General features: G+C 32.8%; 2 protein-coding genes across 3 annotated transcripts in view; one reads left to right on the forward strand and one right to left on the reverse strand.

Moving 5' to 3' along the window:
• The window catches only part of LOC130629735 (uncharacterized), a 42,922-nt gene that overhangs the window by 7,410 nt on the left and 12,387 nt on the right, over positions 1 to 23,125 (reverse strand). The gene's annotated exons all lie outside the window — the stretch shown is intronic.
• On the forward strand, positions 1,901 to 13,822 carry LOC130629736 (uncharacterized). 2 transcript variants are annotated; one of them, XM_057443074.1, is made up of 12 exons: positions 1,901 to 2,055; positions 4,491 to 4,529; positions 4,912 to 5,037; positions 5,622 to 5,821; positions 6,059 to 6,147; positions 6,669 to 6,887; positions 7,541 to 7,696; positions 8,303 to 8,416; positions 8,977 to 9,102; positions 10,114 to 10,330; positions 10,856 to 11,040; positions 11,949 to 13,822. In XM_057443074.1, exons 3-12 carry the CDS (start codon positions 4,925 to 4,927, stop codon positions 12,717 to 12,719), a joined length of 2,190 nt encoding a protein of 729 aa, XP_057299057.1. In that variant the 5' UTR covers positions 1,901 to 2,055; positions 4,491 to 4,529; positions 4,912 to 4,924; the 3' UTR covers positions 12,720 to 13,822. The 2 variants fall into 2 exon arrangements, with proteins under 2 accessions (XP_057299057.1, XP_057299058.1); XM_057443075.1 differs by lacking the exon at positions 4,491 to 4,529 and having other exon boundaries at positions 1,910 to 2,055.

Genomic DNA, 23,125 nt, shown 5'->3' on the forward strand with positions numbered 1-23,125 from the left:
TGGGCCATTATGGAGCGGTATTGCCCATCGTCAAGAAAAATAGTAGCTTAAAATGCAAACAAGCACGGAAAAACAAATTTCAAGAAGCATTGGAAATAATTATATATCTACCTCTTACAAAACATTTACTGATAAAAACATTTTATCGGATGTCAAGTTTAACTGTTAAAATAACCAGATTCATCAACATTCCGTCTAAATGCTTCTTCAATATGGCTAGGTAACTACACATTGTCAATAAAAAAAAAGATCTGATATCAAGTTTCATCGAAAATAATAAATATAGGACAATGAATTTAAAACAAATGTGTCCCCCTCATATCCAAACTCATTCCTTTAGCTTTTTGGTTACTCAGTCAATATAAAACTCGGTGAAGCCCATGATTAAGTATCGAACATTGTAATGTTTTGTTTACAAAGATTTATTTTATAGGGACTTTCGAATTTTCTATAGACTGTTTCTGTTTTTAGACAGGACTGTTTCGAATTTTGACCTCAAGTGTTAACAAAAGTAGTGCTATAGTGATTTATATTATTAAAAGAACATTAAACTGAAATTCTTATTTTTTTTATTTTTATCTAGACAGTTAACAAATACAATAAGAACTGATTACCCCGTACTGTATTGAAAATATCGCCCTCAGTGATCAGTCATTACACTGACCTAGCAAACTCAGTGAGCACTGTTTTGCCCAGATAGGGAAAACCGCCTGTTTATAAACAGGACAGCCAGATTATGTCTAATGGCCTGATCATGTTTTTCTTGCCCTGGTTATGTCATGGTGACCAGATTATGAACACTGATATAATGGCTGGCCAGGCAGGCTGTGATTGGCATTTTCTTTGAACTTTTGTTCGCAGGAGTTGAATTCTGGGGATGACCTAAATTATTGGTTTTGGGGGAATTAAGTTTGGTGAAAAGCTATTAAACTTGCAAATCCCAAAATTTAGTTTCCACAAAGTTTCTGTGTCGCACAAATGTGATTCGTCAATGAAGCAAAATGTGAATCATCACTACGATAACAAAGCTGAACCGAATCACTGAATAAGTGCTAAATAATATTTTTTAACTGTAAACATAAGCCGGCCAGGCCTGGTTATGTTGTCCTGATTATGTATTTTCTCCCCTGTTTATAAACAAGGCAAGGTGCCAAACAGAAGCCGGGCAGCATTCATAATCCTGGCAAAACAGCACCATAAAGCCCAAAAGAGCCAGCTGTTTTCTTTTCTGGGAAAGGCAAATGGTTTATTCTATAGTCCAGCTGTGTTATTCCTAGCTAAGATATTTTTATAAAATTTCAGAAATTGAGTCTTAATTTAATAGAATTCTCATCAGTCAGCTCATCTCTATAGCTAGCTAGCTAGCCTCCTAGTAGAGAGCTGAGAGGCTATATGCCACGACGCTGTGAAAAGGGTTAAGACGATTTTGCGGCAAATACAAATATCTCTCGACTACAATGGTTAAAAAGAAGTGTCGAAAATTAAAAACAATTTCTTGATCAGCCTTCACCAAACGCCGCTAAAAAGAGGAGAGGTAATAATAATTTTGTCTTCAAAGTTTCCACATGACTTTTACTGCGATTTCCCCCGTCACTAACAACAGAAAAATGCAGGGCTAAGGCGCAGGTGAGAAAGGGATCTGCTTTAAAAATATTTGGCAAACAAAAAATAATAGCATTGACAAAAGAAAACCCTGTTATCTAAATTTCATTTAAATTAAAGGTAGAAATGATTTAACGTTTAGTAAATATGTCTTAAAATACACGTAGAAATCGAAAAAGGAGTTTACAGCTATATCTACTTTGTTTGCAGCAAACCTGTATTTTGACGGCAGCTGTCCTCTCTTACTAAAGAAGCGACATAGTAATTTAACCAAAACTTTTGATCCAACGAGACAATAACAAAACTGAATGTGATGACGGCAATCCGAAAACAAAATTTTTCTTAATTTTTCCTGTGAATGTGTCAGCACACAGCTATCCATGAAAGATCCCTCTTTTTCTCCCTGAATGGTAAATGGTTTTATATAGCTATTGATAACTTGTAAAAGTTAAGGTAAGTAACAAATCCTAGTGGTAATATATATTGCTACGCAAACGACCAAAACAACGCAACAGTCGTATTTTAAAAAAAGAATTCTGTGTCCAAAATATGAAGCTAGCTAGCTAGCTAATAGCTATATTTTTTCAGTTAGGTAACTAGAGAAAACAACAAATTAGGAGATTAATCAAATCAGGCTATCCTCTTCATATAGCTAAATCTAGCTATTACAGAATATTGCGTCGTAGAAGTTTTTAAAATTATGATGTGTGTCAGCATCATATAAGACTCTCAGATCTTGTTTTGTAGCCAAATTTTATGAAGTTTTGAAACATGTCAAATCCAAGATGATTCAGAAACTTGCAAGTTAAAATGCAATTTTGATTCTTAGGCCTCATAACTAGCTAGCTATATTCTGTTGTTTAGTGTAAACGCTTTTTAATGCAAATTTTATCTTTGTCAACATTTTATTCTATAATTTTTTTTCAACAAAACATTATACAGGATAGATTATAAAAATTGTGCATGAAACTTTTGTTGTTAAAAAAAGGTTTACGCCAACGTTTTTGTTTCAAAGACTTGTTCAAAGACGTGTTTTTGAAAAAATTTCTAAACATTTTATTTGTATATTTTTAAGCAAAACCTTGAGGATAACTTTTGATGCATAACTTTAATAACAGGCCTTTGTGTATAAAAATATTTTTGGCTGGGGAAATTCACTTTGAACTACAGCATCAAAACATGGTACAGTATTGACAGCTTTCTAGCGAACTGCTGCAATGTATTAATCTTCTACGGTATGGTTTTATTAATTTTTAAGCAATCTATGGCACCGTTTTAGCCTTCTACAATCCTGTATTGACAAGCCTTTGGCGCTGTGTTAACCTTATCAGTACCATTCTGACAGCTTTTAAGCAAACTACAGCATTGTTTTAGCCTTCTATGGTCTCGTATTGACAGTTTTCAAGAAAAATAAAGTGCCTATCCATGGACTAAGCAAACTACAGCGACTTGTTAGCATTTTATGGTCCTGTTTCAAACTAACTGGTGGTGTTTTAGTGCGGCAAAAGTTTATTTCTAGCACAACAAAAAAGTTTGTCTTGAAATTCCTGCTGTAAATCTTTTTGAATTGGCGTCCCGATTATTATGCAAGTTACAGGTTTACATACAAAAGTTATAATACAAGTGAAAAACAAGACAGATTATTGTTGTAACACCCTCCAATGTTATGATTAATATATATGCTTAAGATTACGGTAGCTAAACTGTAATACAGCAAGAGTTTGGTTGATACTATTTGGGAAAAATAATTAAAACAAGATAGAATACGCTTGTCGTAACACCCTCCTTCATTATGAATTTAAAAAAAATGATTTTACCGATTTAGAGATTTTTCTATAAAACTGCGCAAAAAACATTAAAAGAACACTAAAATTGTTTGTTTTATTATTTTAAGTAGGAGAAGAATAACTTGCTGTATCATTTCGAAACAGTGCAAGTATAACTTGCTGTATTTCAAAACAATACAAGTATATTCTGTACAACTTTTAAAACAGCACAAGAATAATTCTTGCTGTAAAACTTTCAAAACAACGCAAGAAAAATTCTTGCTGCATAACTTTTAAAAACGCACAAATTAAAAATCCAGCAAATGCGTTTTGCGCAATGAACAGACCAGCGCACTTAGCTCACTGGTTCAATTTTTTTTGAAAGGTATATTACAATTTCAGCAAGACTCATTCTGGATGAAAACATGACCTGCAGAAGATAAAAATTCTAGATATATCTATATGTTTGAGTCTGTAAATTACATACATGCTGGGAAAATAGCCATTTTTGTGTTTTGCCGCCATCAGGTCGACTTTTGTGTAAGTCACTAAAGTCAAAAACCAACAGCCGTGCCGTAGCCCCTTTAAAGTATAGAATCAAATGTTTTTTAGATTTATAAAGTAAGAACATTTTACTGCAAAATTATTATTGTCTATATTGTCAATTGACATCTAATCAAATTTTCTTTCCCTCAAAATTTCTGTCATGATTAAGTTGCATGCATCAAGAATGAATTCCTGTCTAACTTCACCAGAGGTATGAATAGTTTCAGACAAATTTTTATATACAGTTTTTAAAGCTGTCATTTTTACTTTATAAAAATAGGTTGTTATTTCATAACTTGTTAAGTTTTCTTTAATAACCATAAACATGTGCTAAAATTTAACACAAATCTTTCACGTGATTAACAAGTTGTTAAATTTTGATATATATATTTCTACGTATACTTCGTGCTAATACTTATGGTAGTTTAATTCTGAATAAGTTTTAACAATATATATATAAATCATATTATAAGAAAATAGGGTATAATCACAATGCTATTTTCAAATCACTGGCAACATAACTCGCAAATATTATTAAAGTAATATGAAATAAACTGAAAAAAATTCTACTTGTAGGAAAAGGTTGGAATAATAGTGTACAAGATTCAGACTGAGGTACGTATAGAACAAACAATGACAAGGCTTATATTTACAAACATTTTTTCCCCAAGTCACATTAACACCTTATTCAGACTAATTTATGTGAAAATTTTGTATGTAGAAAGGTTAAATTTATGTTCTGGATGCAGAATTTTGTAAGAAATATTTTAACAAGTGAACCAAAACAGAAGCAAGTTACCCCATAATCTTCTTCCTTGTTTTCATACACATTAGGACGTATTGTACCTAAAAATTCAAACAGGGCAAAAGTAAAGAGGCATAAAAGTCTCAAGATTATTATATAAGTGTGGTGTATGTCTGATTTGAGGGGTCAATTGTTTTGGTGATTGGACTTACACATGTCTCAATTATTTTAGTTCCTTATATTTTTTAACAGTTTAAATATTTACATGATAATGGATAAAGATAAAGAATTATTATTATCACTTGGTAAAGATTCAGATTCAGATGATGTGGTGGAAGAATTTAAACTACCACCACCAAGATCCAGACGTTCTAAAAGGTACATATTTTATAAAGCTTTTGATACGCTGCACAATCTTGTTTTTCAATTTCAATGTAAGAAGTTTTCTGATGTTAAAAAACAAATATCTGAACAAATGAATCATTGTGATAAGACTGATACAGTGATCAAAACATCTTTTTTAAACTGACACATGTATTTACACAGAAATCCTACATAATTTGAGTGAGTTCCTCACAGGAGACAGCCAAATTTTCAGAAAATTAATTTTACCGTTTATTTCAAAGGAATCAGATTTTCTCTTCTTATTGATTTTGCATGAAAATTGTTTTGTATAGGCAGCAGAAGTACCTGCATACTAATTAAAGTATTAGCATTTACAACATGTGTATTAAACTACTTTTGCAACATAACTATTGCAAAATATTGGGTCTTGCTAATTTTGCAAAAATTAGTTCTCCTGAAAATTTTAAAAAATTTCTTGAAATTTTTTTTGTGAAAATTAATTTCTAAGGTATACCACTATACCACTTATTAAACATTTTCTTAATGTGTAAGCATGATTAAAGTTTTCAATGTCATTGTTGCATCTGCATAAATTAAGTTTGTTCTTAAATTTCTAGGAAGACAGACAATCGTATTGTTTCCAGCAGTTCACCTTTTATTACGTTCAAATGTATATTCACTTTCGTTACTATCTCAATTTTCATATCAGGAGTTTTACTCCTTGCTTTTACGGTACTGACAATGCAATCAACAATGAAGCAACTAGAATCAAAAATTAAAAACTTAGAAACTGACTTGTCTAAAAAGATTGACGCAGGTATGTGGATGATATCTTAATTTTTATTTTTATTTTATAAAATGTAAAAAATGGCAACAGAAAATTAATTATATTTTTTACCTGTCTTTAGACAATTTTTTTTTATTTTATAGAATTTAAAAATGGAAACAGAAGATAAATTATATTTTTTACCTGTCTTGAGACAAATTTTATTTTATTTTATAGAATTTAAAAATGGCCACAGAAAAATTATTTATATTTTTCACCTGTCTTTAGACAAAATATCTTCATTATCAAACAAGAATGATGGTCTGGTTAAAAATTTAAAATCTGCAGAATTAAAATATACTATTGTTACTAATCAGGTGGGTATTATGCATAAACCTTTATTCTCGAAAAAGCAAATCATTTTAATGAGTCAGCATAGATAAAATTGTTAGTTTTGGCATTAGATGACATTTGCTTACTATTTATTTGTGTTTGGAAAGCTATTGGTAATTTCTTGGGATGTTTTTGTTATTGTGAAAAATGCTTATGGTTTTTGCTTCTCGAAATTAAGTAACTGCAAAAATAATCATGAAATCAATGTTGTGGAAACATCTTATTTTTTCCAAACCTTATAACAGAGGAAATTAAAACAACAACAAATAAAAGAGAAAGAGGTATTTTCAACCTTAAAAAATTTGTATTTTCGCACTGTAGTTCATTGTTTAACTTAACAGAAATTAAAAACTCCATGAAATTGTGATATGTTGTTTATTGTTTTTAGTGTTTTATGGAAACCTTTCCTCTTGACATTAAAAAAATCACTCATTTTGTATCAATACATCCTATAGGGGAGATAAAAATTATATAATAACTATATAATTTTTTGTTGCAAATTTAGCTTGCCACTGTGAACCAGTCATTGCAGAAGCTACAGAAATCTGTGGTGGAAAAATCAATCAAACACATTGAGCCGTTGGAGAAAGACATGGATTTGCTGAAAACAGGAATGGCAAAAACTGGCAGCAGTATTGAAGGGATCAAGGAATCCGTTAAAGAACTACGTAAAGATTTTAATAGACAGATTGATGATGTGCAAACTTATGTGCATAATTATACTGTACGTTTGTATATCTTGAGGGCAGAAATTGTAGTAGAATAAATTATTTGTGGAAAGTTTGTTATTCAAAATGTGAAATCTTTTTTTGAAATTGGAAGCTGTTGTGGAGGAAATTCAAAATTATCTGTGATTGGAATATTTTTAAGTAAAAATATTTTTGCAGAAAAGTTAATAACAGCTGATAAAGTTTTTGTGTATGACTGTACAATGTAAAATCAAGAGGAAATGAGTAGTGAAATATACATGGTTTGAATCTCATCACCTTATGTGCAATAGTCTTTAAAATTAAAAAAAACATGAAACTTATTTTTACGCCTTGCTATAAAAAACAGTGAATATGGTTAATTGTAATGATAAGTTCAACCAAAATGTGTTCCTCAAAAGTATAACTTCCCTAAATTTTTGTATACTTTACGCATACTTTAGATTTCAAAAACTTTGACCTATCTAACTGCAATCTGTTTTAACAGCAAATGCTAGTTATAAATTTCTAGTGTCAATTTTTCGGATAATCGATTTTGATAATAAGCCAATGAAATTTCACTATATTATTCTCTTTTCCGCTTTTCTTATTATTATTAGAATCAAAACTAGGTTAGAATGTCAGTAAGGTTTTCTATGTGTTCAACTTTTTCACATTCTGCTGATTTTAGGCTCAATTGAGAAGTCTTGCCATAGAAGCTGCTGAAGATAACGAAGACAAAACATCTCAGTCAACAGTCACCAAAAAATATGTAGATTTTGTTGTGGCCAATGTGGAGTTGAATGCTAAAAACAAAAGAGAACAGATGCTGAAGACAGTAGACTGGGTAATTATGAAAAAGTCTTAAATATTCATCAAGGTAGTTTCCACATCTTGTATTGGCCTACCGTGATGTTGATCTTCAGTGGAAGAAAGAGACGTGTAACTACATTGCTTGTGTGTTTGCATAATTCCTGATAAGTTTTTATGCAAAATGCAAACTTATTTTTGTAATTGAACCCTATTTTATGAAGGCAACTATAATTTTTTTGGATTTTAATTATTCATGATCTTAAGGGAAGTAAATTTGACAGAAAGGAATGTTTGATGGTTTCAACAAAAATACGCGAAATTAATAAATCTTTTTTGGTAATTTCTGCTAAATTTACGTAAAAATTAAGTTTTTTTCCTTATGTCACTTACCAAGGCGAATACATTATGATCATGTCTACAAATTTTAATCATTTTTGTTAATTGTTTTTGTTTTTGTGAGTGCCAATTTTTTTCAAATGTCTTTTTGCAGAACTTTTTTTGAGGAACTTAAAATTTTTTAATTTTACAAATGGGAGTTTCAATTTGAAAAAGTTGGTTTTAGCTAAAAGTTTTTTTCCCTTAAGGTAGTCTTCTTGACAGTATGTTGCTTATTATATAGACTTTGTGTTTAAACCTTTAGTCTCTGAGCAACTTAAAGAGTATAACTGACTCCTTCAACCAGACTCATGTTGCAGATTTATTGCGACTAACAAAAATCGTCAGCAGCATGAAGAATCGTTCCGAAACCTTTCAGGTAAGTTTGCAAACTTTTTACTCTGTAATAAAAAAAAACTTTGCTGTAGTAAGTTGTGTGTTTTTCAGCACATCTGCAAAGATTTGCTAAAACATTTAGCATTATGCTAAACGAATTAGTTAGGCTTCGCTTAGGACATGAAGCACATTTTGGCTGCTCAGATTTGCTAAACAATTAAGCATTATGCTAACCGAATTAGTTAGGCTTCACTTAGGACATGAAGCACATTTCGGCTGCTCAGATTTGCTAAAACATTTAGCATTATGCTAACCGAATTGATTAGGCTTCACTCAGGACATGAAGCACATTTAGGCTGCTCAGATTTGCTAAACAATTAAGCATTACGCTATAAACATAATTCGATCAGGAGATATCTGGCTAATTTAAAAGACATATCTGAAATAATGTTATTGAAGAGAAAATTAATTTGAAATGAATCCTTGAATATTGGTATACTATTTTGACATCAAAGAAATCAGGTTTACGAACACCATTACCTATAAAATACATTAAAGACGTTATATAAGCAACAAGTAAATAGTTTCTCCTTTTTTATGTAGGACATGTTTCAAGATAAATACCTCCCTGAAGTTATGCAACTCAAGAATCAATCAATTTATCTTGAGAAGAAGATTGATGATCATCGAATTCAACTCGTTTACCACTCTGACCAACTGCAGAATATGGTTAGTCTTTTATTCTGTGACTTAATCTCTATTCTGTTGTTTTTTGGTGACATAAGCTGTAAAGCAGATGTTTAGTGTGTCAGAAGAGTAACGAATACAAATAATACCATTTTTTAATGATAAAAAGTAAGCAATTAGAATAGAAAATCCTCGCGGTACAAATACGTTTTTAAAGAATGTTGTGTATATGCTTTGCCGTCACAACTTTTTATTCACCTCATGAAGGTCAAGTCCTTCTAAAGACGAAGCAGTAGCGTAGCCTGGATTAAAAAAAGAAAAAAGGGCCAGTGGTTATCGAGACTTTTCTTGTTTTAAACGCTGTGCAAGTTTCATTCGCCAAACGTGATTATGTCTCAAGACTGATGGTTTATATAGCCTAAAGGACCAAACAAACATGCATTAGTTGTTTTGAAGCAACAATTAGGCTACAGTTGAGCCTATATAACAGAGAAAATTGGGTGCTATTGACGTTAAATAAAAATTTTGTGTTGTATATACAAATTTCAAGATAAAATTGTGAAAAGGAGGAAGGTATTTATTGTGATACCAGTGGAGGACAACGTTGAATTCGCTGCCAACGTATTGACCAACGTGATTTGTTTCACCGCGACGTGGAAACAGTATACTATAGCTTACGAAAAAGAACCTGATGCGAACTACGACCTAATCAATAAAATGATTTCATAGCCTGAAATGCCTTTTTTTCCCATTATTCTGCTAAAGGATTGCTAGAAGTTTTTGACATAAACATGCAAATTTGGTTTTTTTTTGACGGCCAGTGTGTATTTATTCTGCCTCTTTATATTTGCGCAATTTTCAAGTAAGTTTAAATAACAAATCCCCCCCCCAAAAAAACAAAAAAACAGATTGTTTTTCCGGATAATGTATTGGTGGAAAGATTAAAATGTGGGATTATGATCACCAATTTTGTGTGATTGTACGCAAAATGTTTTTCAAAACTGATTGGCTTATCTTATCCTGTATTGTTTTATTTACCAATGTTTTTTTTAGAGCGCAGAGGTTCAATCCATAAAGAAAAAACTTTCCTTCGTTCCGCAATCAACCCCACGTAGCACAACTGCCGTAGCTTCTGATACAAAAGAACTCAGTACCGAAAAGTCATTAACTATCGCTACAAACCAACCAGGAACTACTGGTGTTCCTGTTGAAACTAAAAGCATAGAGGCAACTGTGGCGCCTGTGACTGTTGATGGTAAAGAAGAGACTCGTATGTTATTGTTTTTATTTACTGTTAAAACCATTTCTTGAGAGGAGTGTGAAAACATGCCATTTTGCAAAAAAAATAAAGTAGTGATGGCACTTTTTTTGTCACTTTCTAAAACAATTTCTGCAATTTTCCCCTATGTTTCTTATTATAAACATAACTTTCGCAGTAAAATTGATCATGTAAAAAAAAATTCATGTAGATAATTAACGGCAAGTGCGAAATATGCTGTGGCACTCCTAAAGTGTAACAGGTGTTTTTAACATGACTCTACTTAAAGAAAACGCCTAACTTTTTTTTAAGGTCTCTCGGTAAAAGTAAATTGCGAATTTCTCAAAAATTTACTTGTTTTTATCATGTTTTGGACATGAAACTGTATTGTAACTGCATATAAGCGACAACAAGAGTTTTTACGTAACTTGCTTGTGAATTTAGTTACTCTTTTCTCACGAAACCACAGACTTCTTTGTGCGAAAGAGTCACAGCTAATAAACGTTTCTTATATATTACTTCTTTTTTTTTCAACAGCACGACCTTCTACGTCAAACTTTCCTGCCGTTACAGCAACTACACCAGCTGGTAGCGAAGAGTTGGCCGATAATATTACAACGACAGAACACTCAGTATCGTGGAATCAAACTGAAATTAAAACTCCTGATGAGACCACTGAAATTGTGAATGCCACAGAACAGCCACACCTTAACCAAACTGAGGTATGTATTGGTAGTTGTAATGGATATGCTGAGTTTAGAGAAACACATTAGCGTCGTAGAGCATCGGTTATGTCTTCTTTTGTGTCCTCTTTTGACATATCACCGATATCAACATATCGATGTGCGTCACGTTTCTTCCCTAGGATCTAACTGTGCGCGTTATGTTAAAGTGCGCGATGTGCTTGTTTAAGATTGTGGTTGCTCAGCATCTAAACGCAGTTTTAAAAGGGGCTGTAATGAGTTTGGTTTGGTAGTAAAGCCTTTGTTTATTGTTATTGATACAAATCATAGACTGAGATTTGATTTTTTATTTTTAATTAAAAAACACACATACACGTACACACACGTTTTGTATTGTATTGTTGATAATAGAACTATAGCATGAGAACGCGAACGACAGCAAGCCTTGTTAACCGGGTTTAAACCCAGCTCTTACCCTAATTCATGAAATCTCTCACACATCTAATTCTCGCGAACAATTGGTTGCGTGAAAATAGGTGGGCAAAATTGATGTGCGCGAAATATTTCCCTTTAAAAGTTACGCAAAAATGAGATTGTGCAAAATTGGTTATTTCTTTTTATGCATAACCACTCGGGAATTGTAATGTCTGGTTGGCGTAAATCCAAGATCGGGGAACCTTTTTGAGTGGCCATCAGTCATACAAAACGAGCCATTTATGTAAAATAAAAGTTAATATTTTGTAAACTTTTAAGTTTAAAAAACAGGCAATACATTGATGTGTTTTTTTTTTAGTTTCATTTTTCTATAAAGAGCGCTAAAAAGTGCGTGAAAATTAGAGTTACGCGAAACCTCGATGGGCGAAAATTAAATGTGCGATGAAAAAGATTCGCGAGTTTAATTAAATACACGAAGATTTTATGAATTAAGGTACATATTGTTTTTCTAGAAAATATCTTCCACAGCTCAACCAGCGCTTGGGCCTGTCCTTCCAAACGAGTCAGGTATACCAAAAGGTGCAGTCGTACCAAGAGAAGAAATAGATGCACAAACTGAAATAATTCAGCCCACCCCTCTTGCAACTGTACAACCCATCAAGGAGTCTAATGACAGTATGTCCACCCCAACCAATGAAAATACGACTTCCACATCTCAAACCACTGTCGGCGGCACTGCACAACCCGATAGGGACTCAGTTTCAAATTTGCAAGGTCCTGTTTTTGAGCAAAAAGCCAAAAAGGAAAGTGAGGGTGATTACCCTTCCTTTGGTTCTAATGATGGACCGATCTCTCCAGGAAATCAAGGCGGACTTAATCCGGGTGATCAAGGTGGTCTTAATCCAGAAGATCAAGGCAGACTTAATCCAGAAAATCAAGGCGGACGTAATTCAAAAGATCAGGACGGACTTAATCCGGGAGATCAAGGTGGACTTAATCCAATAGATCAAGGTGGACTTAATCCAATAGATCAAGACGGACCTAATCCAGAAGATCAACACGGACCTAATCCAGAAGATCAACACGGACCTAATCCAGAAGATCAACGCGAACTTAACCCCGAAGAGGAAGGCGACAATGTTCCAATAAATCAGGGGGGAATTACTCCGAACAACCAAAACAATCCAAAAGATCAAGACAGACTTAATCCAGGTTTTAATCAGCCAACCAAACGATCTGATCATAGCAGTGAAGATTACGAAAATGATTTGGATCATTTGTAGTCTCAACGAAGGAGAACACTTCTCTATTGGATCTTTTGAATGTGATTGACCTAGCTTAACACGGCATGCAAATTTTGTAAAAAAAATGTAGGCACGATATTTTACGTATGTCTCACTAGATGCAATAATCTTTATCAGTCACACTTGATCCCATGATTTTAGTCACGTAATTCGATTCGCACCATTTATGTATGGAAAGGTGTTAGTGTTTTCCTTAAGGACAGAAATCTTCCTACTTAAAATGAAATTTGCGGGACAAATATATTTAAGACAAAACTATAATTGACGTATTTCGCAAAATTTTAATTTTGCTGCGAAAATTTCTGCCCTCAAGCTACTTTTCTAATTTCTTTTTAGAAAATTTGAAACAATTTTATAAATATTTATTAATTTTTATTTGCTTTTTAAGTAAAAAAGATTGCAAAAGAAATTTCTCCAGAAAAATCCTGGATTTGGATAAAAATTGTAATCGTGTTGAATTAAATTTTTGCGAATTCTTTTTTTTTAAATTTTAAGAAAAAATACGCATACTTTTACAAAATTTACAGAAATTCTTCGAAAAGAACAAAAGAGAAAATTAAGGATTATTTAGATTTATCAAACTGAAACCTGTTTTTTTGAGATGTTCTTATGAAAATAGATTTGTGTTTCTGTAATTGCATTTGACGTCTTTTTATACATATCTGTGCAGTTTTTGTAGGTTGTTGTTTTTGGAAATGTAATTTATATAAATATTTTATAACAATATTATTTACCAATATTTTGTACTTGCGATATTTTATACTCTTTTTCTTTTATTTCTTTTATGTTTAATCAACTCGGATTTTAGTTGGTCAGCGTTGCTTATTTAGGTCATGCTACCTTATGATTGGCTTCTATTTTGAATCAGAACTTTTGATTGGCCTGTTTTTGATATACTACGTTGTGATTTGTGTAGCACGCGTGTCTGTATAGCTACCAAAAACCGAGGTAACTTTTTTCTTATGTATACTCTTGTTTTTTTGGATGTTGTATTTGCTGTAATGATAAATATTGAAGCCTTTTGTTATGCTTTTCGTTGTAAGAAGGTTATCTGCTTGTGAAAAAATACTTTTACTGTTAAATTGGTGTTATTATCAATTTCTTTATAAAAAGAAATTTTCGCGGAAGAAACTCGAGTCAAAAAAATAGCGAAGAGAAATAAGTTTCGCGAATGGCTTTGCGCAAATGAACTTTCGCGGAACTTGAGGTCTTGATTACGATTTGTTTATGGTCTTAAAATAGCGTGTCAATTTTACCAAAAAAATGCTCAGTAACGATAAAAAAATAAATTGGATTTTGAATCAGTGCAAAGAGTTGGTTGACAGTTATTACACGAAATCTTAAACAATGACAATAAAAGCCATATAAGCATTATTTTTTGTAATCACAAGAAATTATAGAAAAACAAATTTGGCAGGTTAATTCTTTATATTTTGCTCTTTCCAATCCTTAGTATTTTGCTCCATTTATCTTATGTGTTAACAATATTCTCGTGCTTCACGTTACCATATTTAAACATGGTTTTAGATAAAAAAACTGACTTTATTAAAACGGGTTTTTCATGTGGTATGAACGGGTATATATAAAACATGGTTTTGTAAAAAAAAATACTTTAATACATTTTACCCCATTCTGACCTCCGATCATGACAGGCGAATATAATCGGTGTAAATCATATTGAAGAAGAACTACTTTGCTCAGCACTTATATACAGACAGTATGTAAGTGATGAGCAAAGTAATTCAGCACCCGGGATTCGATCCGCGGCCCCCAGAACTTAAAGCCGCAGACGAACCCACTACACTACGTGCGGCAACATGTTAGTGATGCACGCAGTTTATTCGAATAGCGTATATATCTTGGTGATTTTTTATCATGGCACATCCGTTAGTTTATTCTCGACAGAAAATGTTTCACCGCGATCATGACAGCCGAATATAATTGGTGTAAGTCATATTGAAGAAGAACAACTTTGCGCATCACATTAATACATGTTTTAAGTTTAGGTGTGAATGGGTTAACAGATTGCAACTTTTTAGCCTCTACACAATATGGCTATTAAATTAGTGCGTCATACACACGAAAACTAAAGATCTTTGTTAAAATACAAAGAGAAAGAAAGCCGAGTGCGAACGACACTGTGAAAAACGTTCGTTTGCGTCGAACAATCTAAATAGATATGCAGCTGAAAAGAAAACTACGAAGAGAGAATAGTATGAATGAGGAAGAGGAACCAACATGCAAGTCATGCATAGTAAACAGCTGACAAGGTTGAAATGCCATTTTCCTTTTGGCGGGAATCAAATTAGGTGGGTTATTATCTTTTGTTAATAAGGCGCGAGAATGGCAAATATACACGTTCAACCATTCAATCTGGTCGTTTTTGATAGCTCTTGATTACATTATTTCTTCTAAGAAAAGTTGAGTGAGGTAGGTAAATGTTTACTTTTAATCATAACGTTTCAGTTTCTCCCTTCAGGCCCTTTAAATGCAATGTTGACAACCATTTGGACCCTTCTACTGAGCGCAAATCGGTTAGTGTGGCAGGCACGCAAGTTGGAGCAATGACTATGCCTGGGGGTAATGTGCCGTAGTTGCAGTCGGAGGGGAGGAAAAGCCAGCCGTTAGGATAGAATACGCAAGGACATCAAACTTCCCGTTACTTACTTACTTACTTACAAGAGATTTGGCCGTCAATGTTATCAAAGCAATTGCAATAAGTTGTAAGGTTTAGGGTGGGATCAAACAGGCGAATAAAATGTAACTGCTTGTTACACAATAAGTGAATTACGACACGTAAAGAAAAAAAAAAAGAAAATAGAATAAAATTAAACGAAACGTAAAAATAAAATCAAAACAGATATGGCTACTGCCGGGGGTTGCCAAAAACTGTAAAATTAAAGAAGGACAAAGTGTCAAGAATAAAAACTCATGATTAAGAAAGGCATTTTTAGTATCAACATAAAATCACTCTCTGACATGAATTTAATGTGGGTAATAATATAAATTTAATAATGACGTGGATTTGATAACCCTTCAAAACTTAACCTCCATATAGCATCGCGATTATCTCATAGTGTCGTTTGTTTGACCTAACGTTATTGAAATTGGGTAATGTTATAAAATCATGCCATGATAACAATCTGCGATATTATAAAACTTAAATTAACTTTATTTTTCGTTATATATAACAACACAAATACGCAGTAACTAAGTGAGGAAACCTTATTAAATACCATAATAAAAAATGTTAACATAATGAAAAAGGCGATGGTTTAGTGATAGCACATTTTCAAGTTCATGTTCCAACATCGACAAACTTTAAATGTAGTGTCGTCAGCCCGTTCGGAGCCATCTGCTGACTGCGAACCGGCTTGTGTGTCAGACATGATAGTAAAAGCAATGTTCTACTCATCTCTGACGGTGTAATTTAACATAGTTGAAGTGGCGAAATAGGGCCAGTGTCATAATAGAGTCCCCAGGGATGTAAATCTTTCAGGTAGCTACCCAAGAAACATTTCCTAGAAGTCTTTAAACATAAAACTAAAACATACCAGTATAAAGACAGTTATATTAATTTTCAAGTTTCATTATTGTTGTTGTTGTACTGCATTATGACAAAATCGTTTTTTCATTGTCGTTTTTCCGCATTAAAAAAACCCTTGTCTTCACGGTAAAACCTTACAGACTCAAGTATCAATACTACACGCTCTGTAAACTGCTGCGACGTGGGCCTTAAAGGCCCACGTTAAAGTGGGCCTTGACTTACACGAAAGTCGAGCCGATGGCGGCGAAAAAAAACTGCCTATTTTTCCAGCATTTATGTATTTTGCAGACTTGAACATATAGATATATCTAGAATTTTTATCTTCTCCAGCCTTTCTCATGTTTTTATCCAGAATGAGTCAGGCTGAAATATTTCTTGGTGGTATTCTTCTTGAAAAAAAATATTGAACCAGCGAGCAAAGTGCGCTGGTCAGTTCATTGCGCAAAACGCGTTTGCCGGATTTTTAATATGTGCGTAAGATATACGGAATGTGAGCATTTTAACCGGTTCCTAGCGCCGTTAAGAGCATGACAAGATTCAATGTTACATACACACATAATATAGAAAGCATATTTACATCTTTTTTGCAAAGAACTGTTATTTCTAATATTTTAATCGATATGTTAGATAGTTATCGTTTTGAATCTGATATAATTAAAACTATTTTGAAAAGAATTGGGAATTTTTGAAGTTACTCTTGGCGACAGATACTTCGCAAGTAATTTGCGCATATTAAAAGAGAAATAAAGGATCTGTGCTACACTTTCGAGGTTTTAATCTCAAAGAGCTCTGAGGAGAAGGATGAAAATAACTGTCATTGTACTCCAATAAAGCTGGACATGTTCAACCATCTTTTTCAAAAGGCAATCATCGAAAACTATTTCAAATGCGAATTTATCGCGCTCATTGCTTTCGTCCTATTCAAAGATCAACGAATCATTGCCGACAAGTGGATATCATGTGTCTTTATAAGTCTGACAATCCCGGCCATTGAAACACAAAACGTAGATTTAAGACAAAAATCCTGTGATAAAAGCATGTTACATCAATGAATCGGACGACGATGACAGTAACAGACGCACTGGAAAGTCTTGACTTGAATTTCGTTGAAGTTCGTGGCGATAGATATAGACATGATGATGAATGAGTTAACTATTAGAGTTGAGGTATTAAAACTGGAAAAGTTAAAGCAAACATACGCCAATGATGGGAAGTAAATTGGTAACAGTTTGAAACTTGTACCCACCGCTTCTTTCGCTTCTTGAAGTGAAAGAAGCGTTGTTTACGAGATTGATATGATAAGGCCATGACGCATAGCTAATGACGCAAAGAATATCTAGATTGCATCTATAAGTGTCTTTTTTCCGAAAAAGTGCGAAACTCAATATAGCGGACATCTGGCATTAGCGGACACCTTTTTCGGAACTGTAGGTTCCGGTATAGCCAGGTTGGACTGTATATTTAACATTTACTTGAATTTGATCAAATTTCTACTCATTGGCGACATTCTTTTTCATCTCATGTTTACAATGCGAGAACAATCATTTTTGGGTATTGGTAAATGATCACATCACTATAAATGATTGTAAATAGTAGCATTTGAACATTTGAGAATGCTTTAACTACTCGCTCCTATCTCCTCTTGTCCAAGTCTATTAATGTAATCAAGATTCGAACTTCAATAATTAAACATCTTATCTCCCCCTTTCCTGTTTGTGTCACAAATTTGACATCACGTTCGCTTATCCAAGAAATAACTCAATTTTCAAACTTCTCATTAATCCAGCTATTGTAGGGATAATCCCGTCTTTATTCAGTGGTTATATTTGTTATGAGGTTGTATATCATACTTATTACTGACGCTTTTTGAGGTCCTAGGGTTTAGATTGGTTCATAAAGGGCAACGGTGCAACGTCCCACTAAAAACGCGGGTGTATATCAGAATTTTAACAGGCATCGCCAAGTATTTGTCTAAAAAGTCCATTACTTCTCAAAACGAATATATCGGCAGCAGCTTTCAAATAAGACTGAGTACAAGGTAAAAGGTCTTGCAATGTCAAGATTAAGAAATGCATCCAATTTTGTTTAGCTTTCAGTAAAGATATCCATTCATTATTAAGCGATATAAATTGTCAAGCACTTCGTTTAATTTTTAAACAGCCTTATCGATCCACATTTAAAGTGTAATTTAATAACGGTGCGCTATGACAACTTTAAAATATGTATAATTGAGAACGTGTTTAATGTATGGTATTTAGAAATAAAAACAGACAGCTTGTGTTGTATTCTTATTTATATTTTGACAAAGTTTTTGCCATTTGATGCAATTGAAGGCATGAATCATGGTACAAGAGGCAAAAAGAATTCGATGAAAGATAAAATAGATATAAAATTTTCTTACTGTGGCAATGGGAATGATTTGTTTCTGTTTCCACAAGTTCGTGATCCGTAAGTAGATTTCGCCGTTTTCTTCATGTATGCCACTTGTTGTATCTCGTCATATATTTCTCATACTTGTAACACTTAATATATTCCTTAAATAATTTTCTTATAAAAATAATTTCTATAACGTTCACTCGTTTCATCGAGTATCTATTTCAAGTGTTTTGGTTTTGGATAATTTAAACTTTTAATACTAATCCATTTCAGAAGCGTTCTTTTCTGATTGTTACATGGGAATCTATTTCAGTAGCGTCATTGTTACATGAGATCTATTTCAGAAGTGTGCCTTCTTAATTAAAATATATTTCTTTGTCTCTTTTTTCATTGATACATCCCATTTCTGTTTAAGAAGTTTTACGACGAATCTATTTCGTACTGTTTTTTTATTAATTCCGAAGTTCAAATCACTTTTTACTGGTTTTTATCTCTGACAGCGCGAAAGTATTTTGGTTAAAAATATGGTTAAAAACGAAAGTGATTGACCGTGTTGATGGATCTTGATAATCTTTACTCCGTGAAATATAATTCATGGTAAATGCAGGAAAGACCCACAAACATTCACTTGTCGCTATTCACAGCTAACACTTAGTCTCAGCTACTAGGCTTCAGGCTCTACAGGAGGCAGCCGGGGTTATATTATAGACTAGTTATTGGTATGTGGAAAACTTAACGGGGAACCGTCCGTTGTAGATATTTTCGTCATTGAACGAAGTTGAGACTCGGCTACTACTTTGGAAACATACGACAGGTATATCGAGGTGTATCTTTTTTTCTTTTTCTTCTTCTTCTCGAAACACACAAAGACTTGTATTGTTTTTTTAATAGCGTGTTAAGAACATTACAAGCCTTAAAAATAAAAAAAAAGTCCCTGAAAAGCTGTTACTGGTTACTGGTTTTAAATTCAAAAAACACAAGGATTGTAAGACCTTAAGGAATTTGTTACGGATTTCTGAATCAGATTTTTACTTACAATAATAATGTCTGGCAGTGTTGTACAATATATTAATTTCACAGCACACGTGGTTAATTTTTATTACATCTTATCTCTTCCATGCAATTAAAAACTGCGGCTTATCTCGCCCCGATAATTACAACTTATAATTTTATAAATTTCGACGCATCAAAAGAGAATGTTGTCTCAATAATTTTGTTTTTAAGAAAAAATTCAAAAGAAATTTTTAACAATGCTATCAGATATTTTAATAATTGCGCACAGTGAAAGGTAACTTAGTTACAAAACTATGCCTAACACGGTGAAGTCAATATAAGTTAGCCCCTCTCGCCCTAAAACATCAACAGCAAAAGCATCTCTCAAGATGGAGTTCAACAAGAATCTAACAGGACAAATAAATGTAATTGTACAGTTCAAAAGAAAATATAAAATAATGCACTTCAGGCAACATATCACTAATAAAGACTAGACATGTCATTACTATCATTTTTTACAGAATAATTTGTTTTTAAAACATTCCTTTGACAAATTTCTTTTTAACATTGAACGAGCTTAGCTTGAACCATCAATGCAATATTTTCCTTTTGTATTTCTCCTTAGTTTCTCCTTATTGTTGTTTCAGTTATGTTAAGTTATGACGCACTCATGGATGCTTTGTTGCCATGCTATACCAGAACTAAAACATAATCTTTTCCCTTTGCATTAAAGATGACATTTGAATTTATTACCATCAAGAAAAACATTTATCACTGCTTTCTTTGAACTTAAGTACATTTAATTTAGTTTTAATTGTTTATTTTATTGCATTTTTATTATATACTTTAAATGAAAGTATGTCACTGCTATTCTATTTATACAGCGATTGGTGCACATAAAAATTCTTAACCACCCGTAGAGAGAACAAGAAATGATCCACGAATGATTTGCAACCACCTTTGTAGGGTGCCAAACACGGAATGGTTCCATATTGTATAGAACTGGTCAATGCCAACTACTACGAAATAAGGAACACTATAAGTAGTAGGCAATTCGTAGCTACATTTGTTCTCTCCACGTAATATCATTATTATGAAGAATTAATTTGTTATATAACCCCCCTAAAGTAATTATGGTAGAAGCCAGCACTAACGGGAACCATGTTGCTACTAGAAAGTTCTTTTTGTTACATCGTTACAGGAAAGTAAAAATATATCATTTCTTTCGTTTGTTTAAACAAATAATGTTTTAGTTAAATTTCTTATTCATTTAATTTTTATTTGTGTAAAAATAATCTAACTTAAGCATTCGCATTGGGAAAATTTTTTTTTTTTTCGCTGTCGTTGAAATTGGGAATAGATTTCGCTGTTTACATTATAAGCAGAATCAGATTCTCTTAAAATGATAGCATCTGTTTTTCCTGTTTAATATACATGGCATATATTATTACAAAATGGTATTAAAAGTTTCATAATCGCGTAAGCCCTTTGTTTATATGTATTTCCGGTCGGATGTTTGCTTTAATGATCTAATTAGGTAATCAATTAAGCTTTGTTACGGTTTGCTTAATCTTATTAAACGTCAGTGCAAAAAATGAATAAGAAATACAGAGCGGAAATTTGTTATTTCGAAAAGAGTTGAACATATGCATGTCCTCTGTGGCACAAAACATGCTGAACAGGTTAGGACGAAAAAGGAGAAACTCCTTCTTAGATGTTATAGATATACCGTTCTCCTTTTCTGGAAATAACCAAAATGATTTCCAAATATTTCCAAGACTAAAAAACCCGTAAGTAATGACTAATTGATTAAATTTTGTTGATAACTATTTTTTCTTGTTAATTAAATGTTAGGTTGTTACAACTGTAAATTCTGAAATAACAGATATTTTAACGAGCAGAAATTTTACAGAGCTGGTAGGAATTCCTTTTCGCAAACACACCTTTTTTGCAAAAAGACATGCTAGAGTATTTAAAGATATTAAGCGAACATATATAGTCATAAAGGTCTCAGTATGTGGATGTCAGCATTGTCCCGTGGCGAGAGTTGTTGTAATCAAACACCAGGCAAAATAGAAAGAATAAGATTATACACAGAGCTTTATTTAACGAACATAGAAAACCTGGATGCCTAGGAGTATTCATGGAATTCACATATGATAAACGTAGTTTAAGAGATAAATATCCAATTCCAAAGTTTTAAGATATTTTGTGACCTAGCTAAATATTTATATATGCTTAGCATTTTTTAAGTTAGCTTAGGAAGCTAACTACCTGTTGATACAGAATGTTATATTCAATATAAATACTACTTACTGATGAGTGAAAAACGGTTGTATCGACATATGTTTTATTTCTTGTAAATAGACTTAGCCTGTGGCGTAATTCGTTCGCCTATGTCTGCCATTTTGATTCTTCTTGAAGGAAGGTATTGTTGTCATTCGTTACGCGCAATGTTTATTAAATTAATAAAAAAGTTGTGACCTGAAATCCGGAAAATTTGCTGAGTCATATTTTGATTTACCGTATGTTATCGCATATTATCTTTAAATAAAAAGAGATGAAGATGTATTTATACAGCATTTGAACAAGTTACTTTTTCAAGGGACGATAAACCGGGAATTTACTCATGATACATGATATTTTGCTTTATGTAATTTTTTTTGGCAAAATTACATTGGCGAGAATTAATTTTCTGGAAGCTAGCATTAAAGTAGTTAGCAAGATTATTTGGAACTTAATATTTTGTTAGCTCTTTTTTGGTGGTAACAAAATCAAGGGTTGGCGTATTTCTTATCAGTTGATTAAAGTTTTAACTTTTACCCACTGGACACTGTATGGCCCACCCCTCCGCCTTCGTCAGATTGCATATTCAGTCTCTCGTTTTGTGCTTTCTGTAGTTTCATCTTCTATAATTAACGCAATTGCTACTTTTTATCGATTAGACCTTATAATAGAATTTCATTTCATTGTAGAAAAGGCCTTACGGCAAAAAACCTCGGTATCATGTTGTCACTTGATTTTTTAGCAAAAGGAGGGATTAACTTAATTACTCCAGGATAAGTCTCCAGGATAAGTTTGAATTACTCCAAAGTTAAGCAGAATTTTTTTTATTCCACTGTATTGGCATTACAATTATGTTACTTGTCGAGTGTGTAACAGTTTTAGATATTATTAAGAGATGTTTAAATATGACTTAGCTTCCATTAGACGAATTACTATCGCAGCGTCTTAGCTAAAAAGCATATCGGATAGGTGTTTTGTTTTCATTTGCAATGTCTTGTTTCGGCATAGATTAGCTATCGGATAGCTATCACTCCATGCCGATGGTTAAATGGGCCATAACATGTATCGGATAGCTCTTAAGACGATATTTTATTTAAATGGAAACAGGTGCATAAACGCTTCGGAATGCTTGAACATAATAAAAGTAATTACAACTTGTTCAGTTTTGTTCTTTTGATCAAAA

The sequence above is a fragment of the Hydractinia symbiolongicarpus genome, chromosome 2 (genome assembly GCF_029227915.1).
Source record: "Hydractinia symbiolongicarpus strain clone_291-10 chromosome 2, HSymV2.1, whole genome shotgun sequence".
In the NCBI taxonomy this organism is placed as follows: Eukaryota; Metazoa; Cnidaria; class Hydrozoa; order Anthoathecata; family Hydractiniidae; genus Hydractinia; species Hydractinia symbiolongicarpus.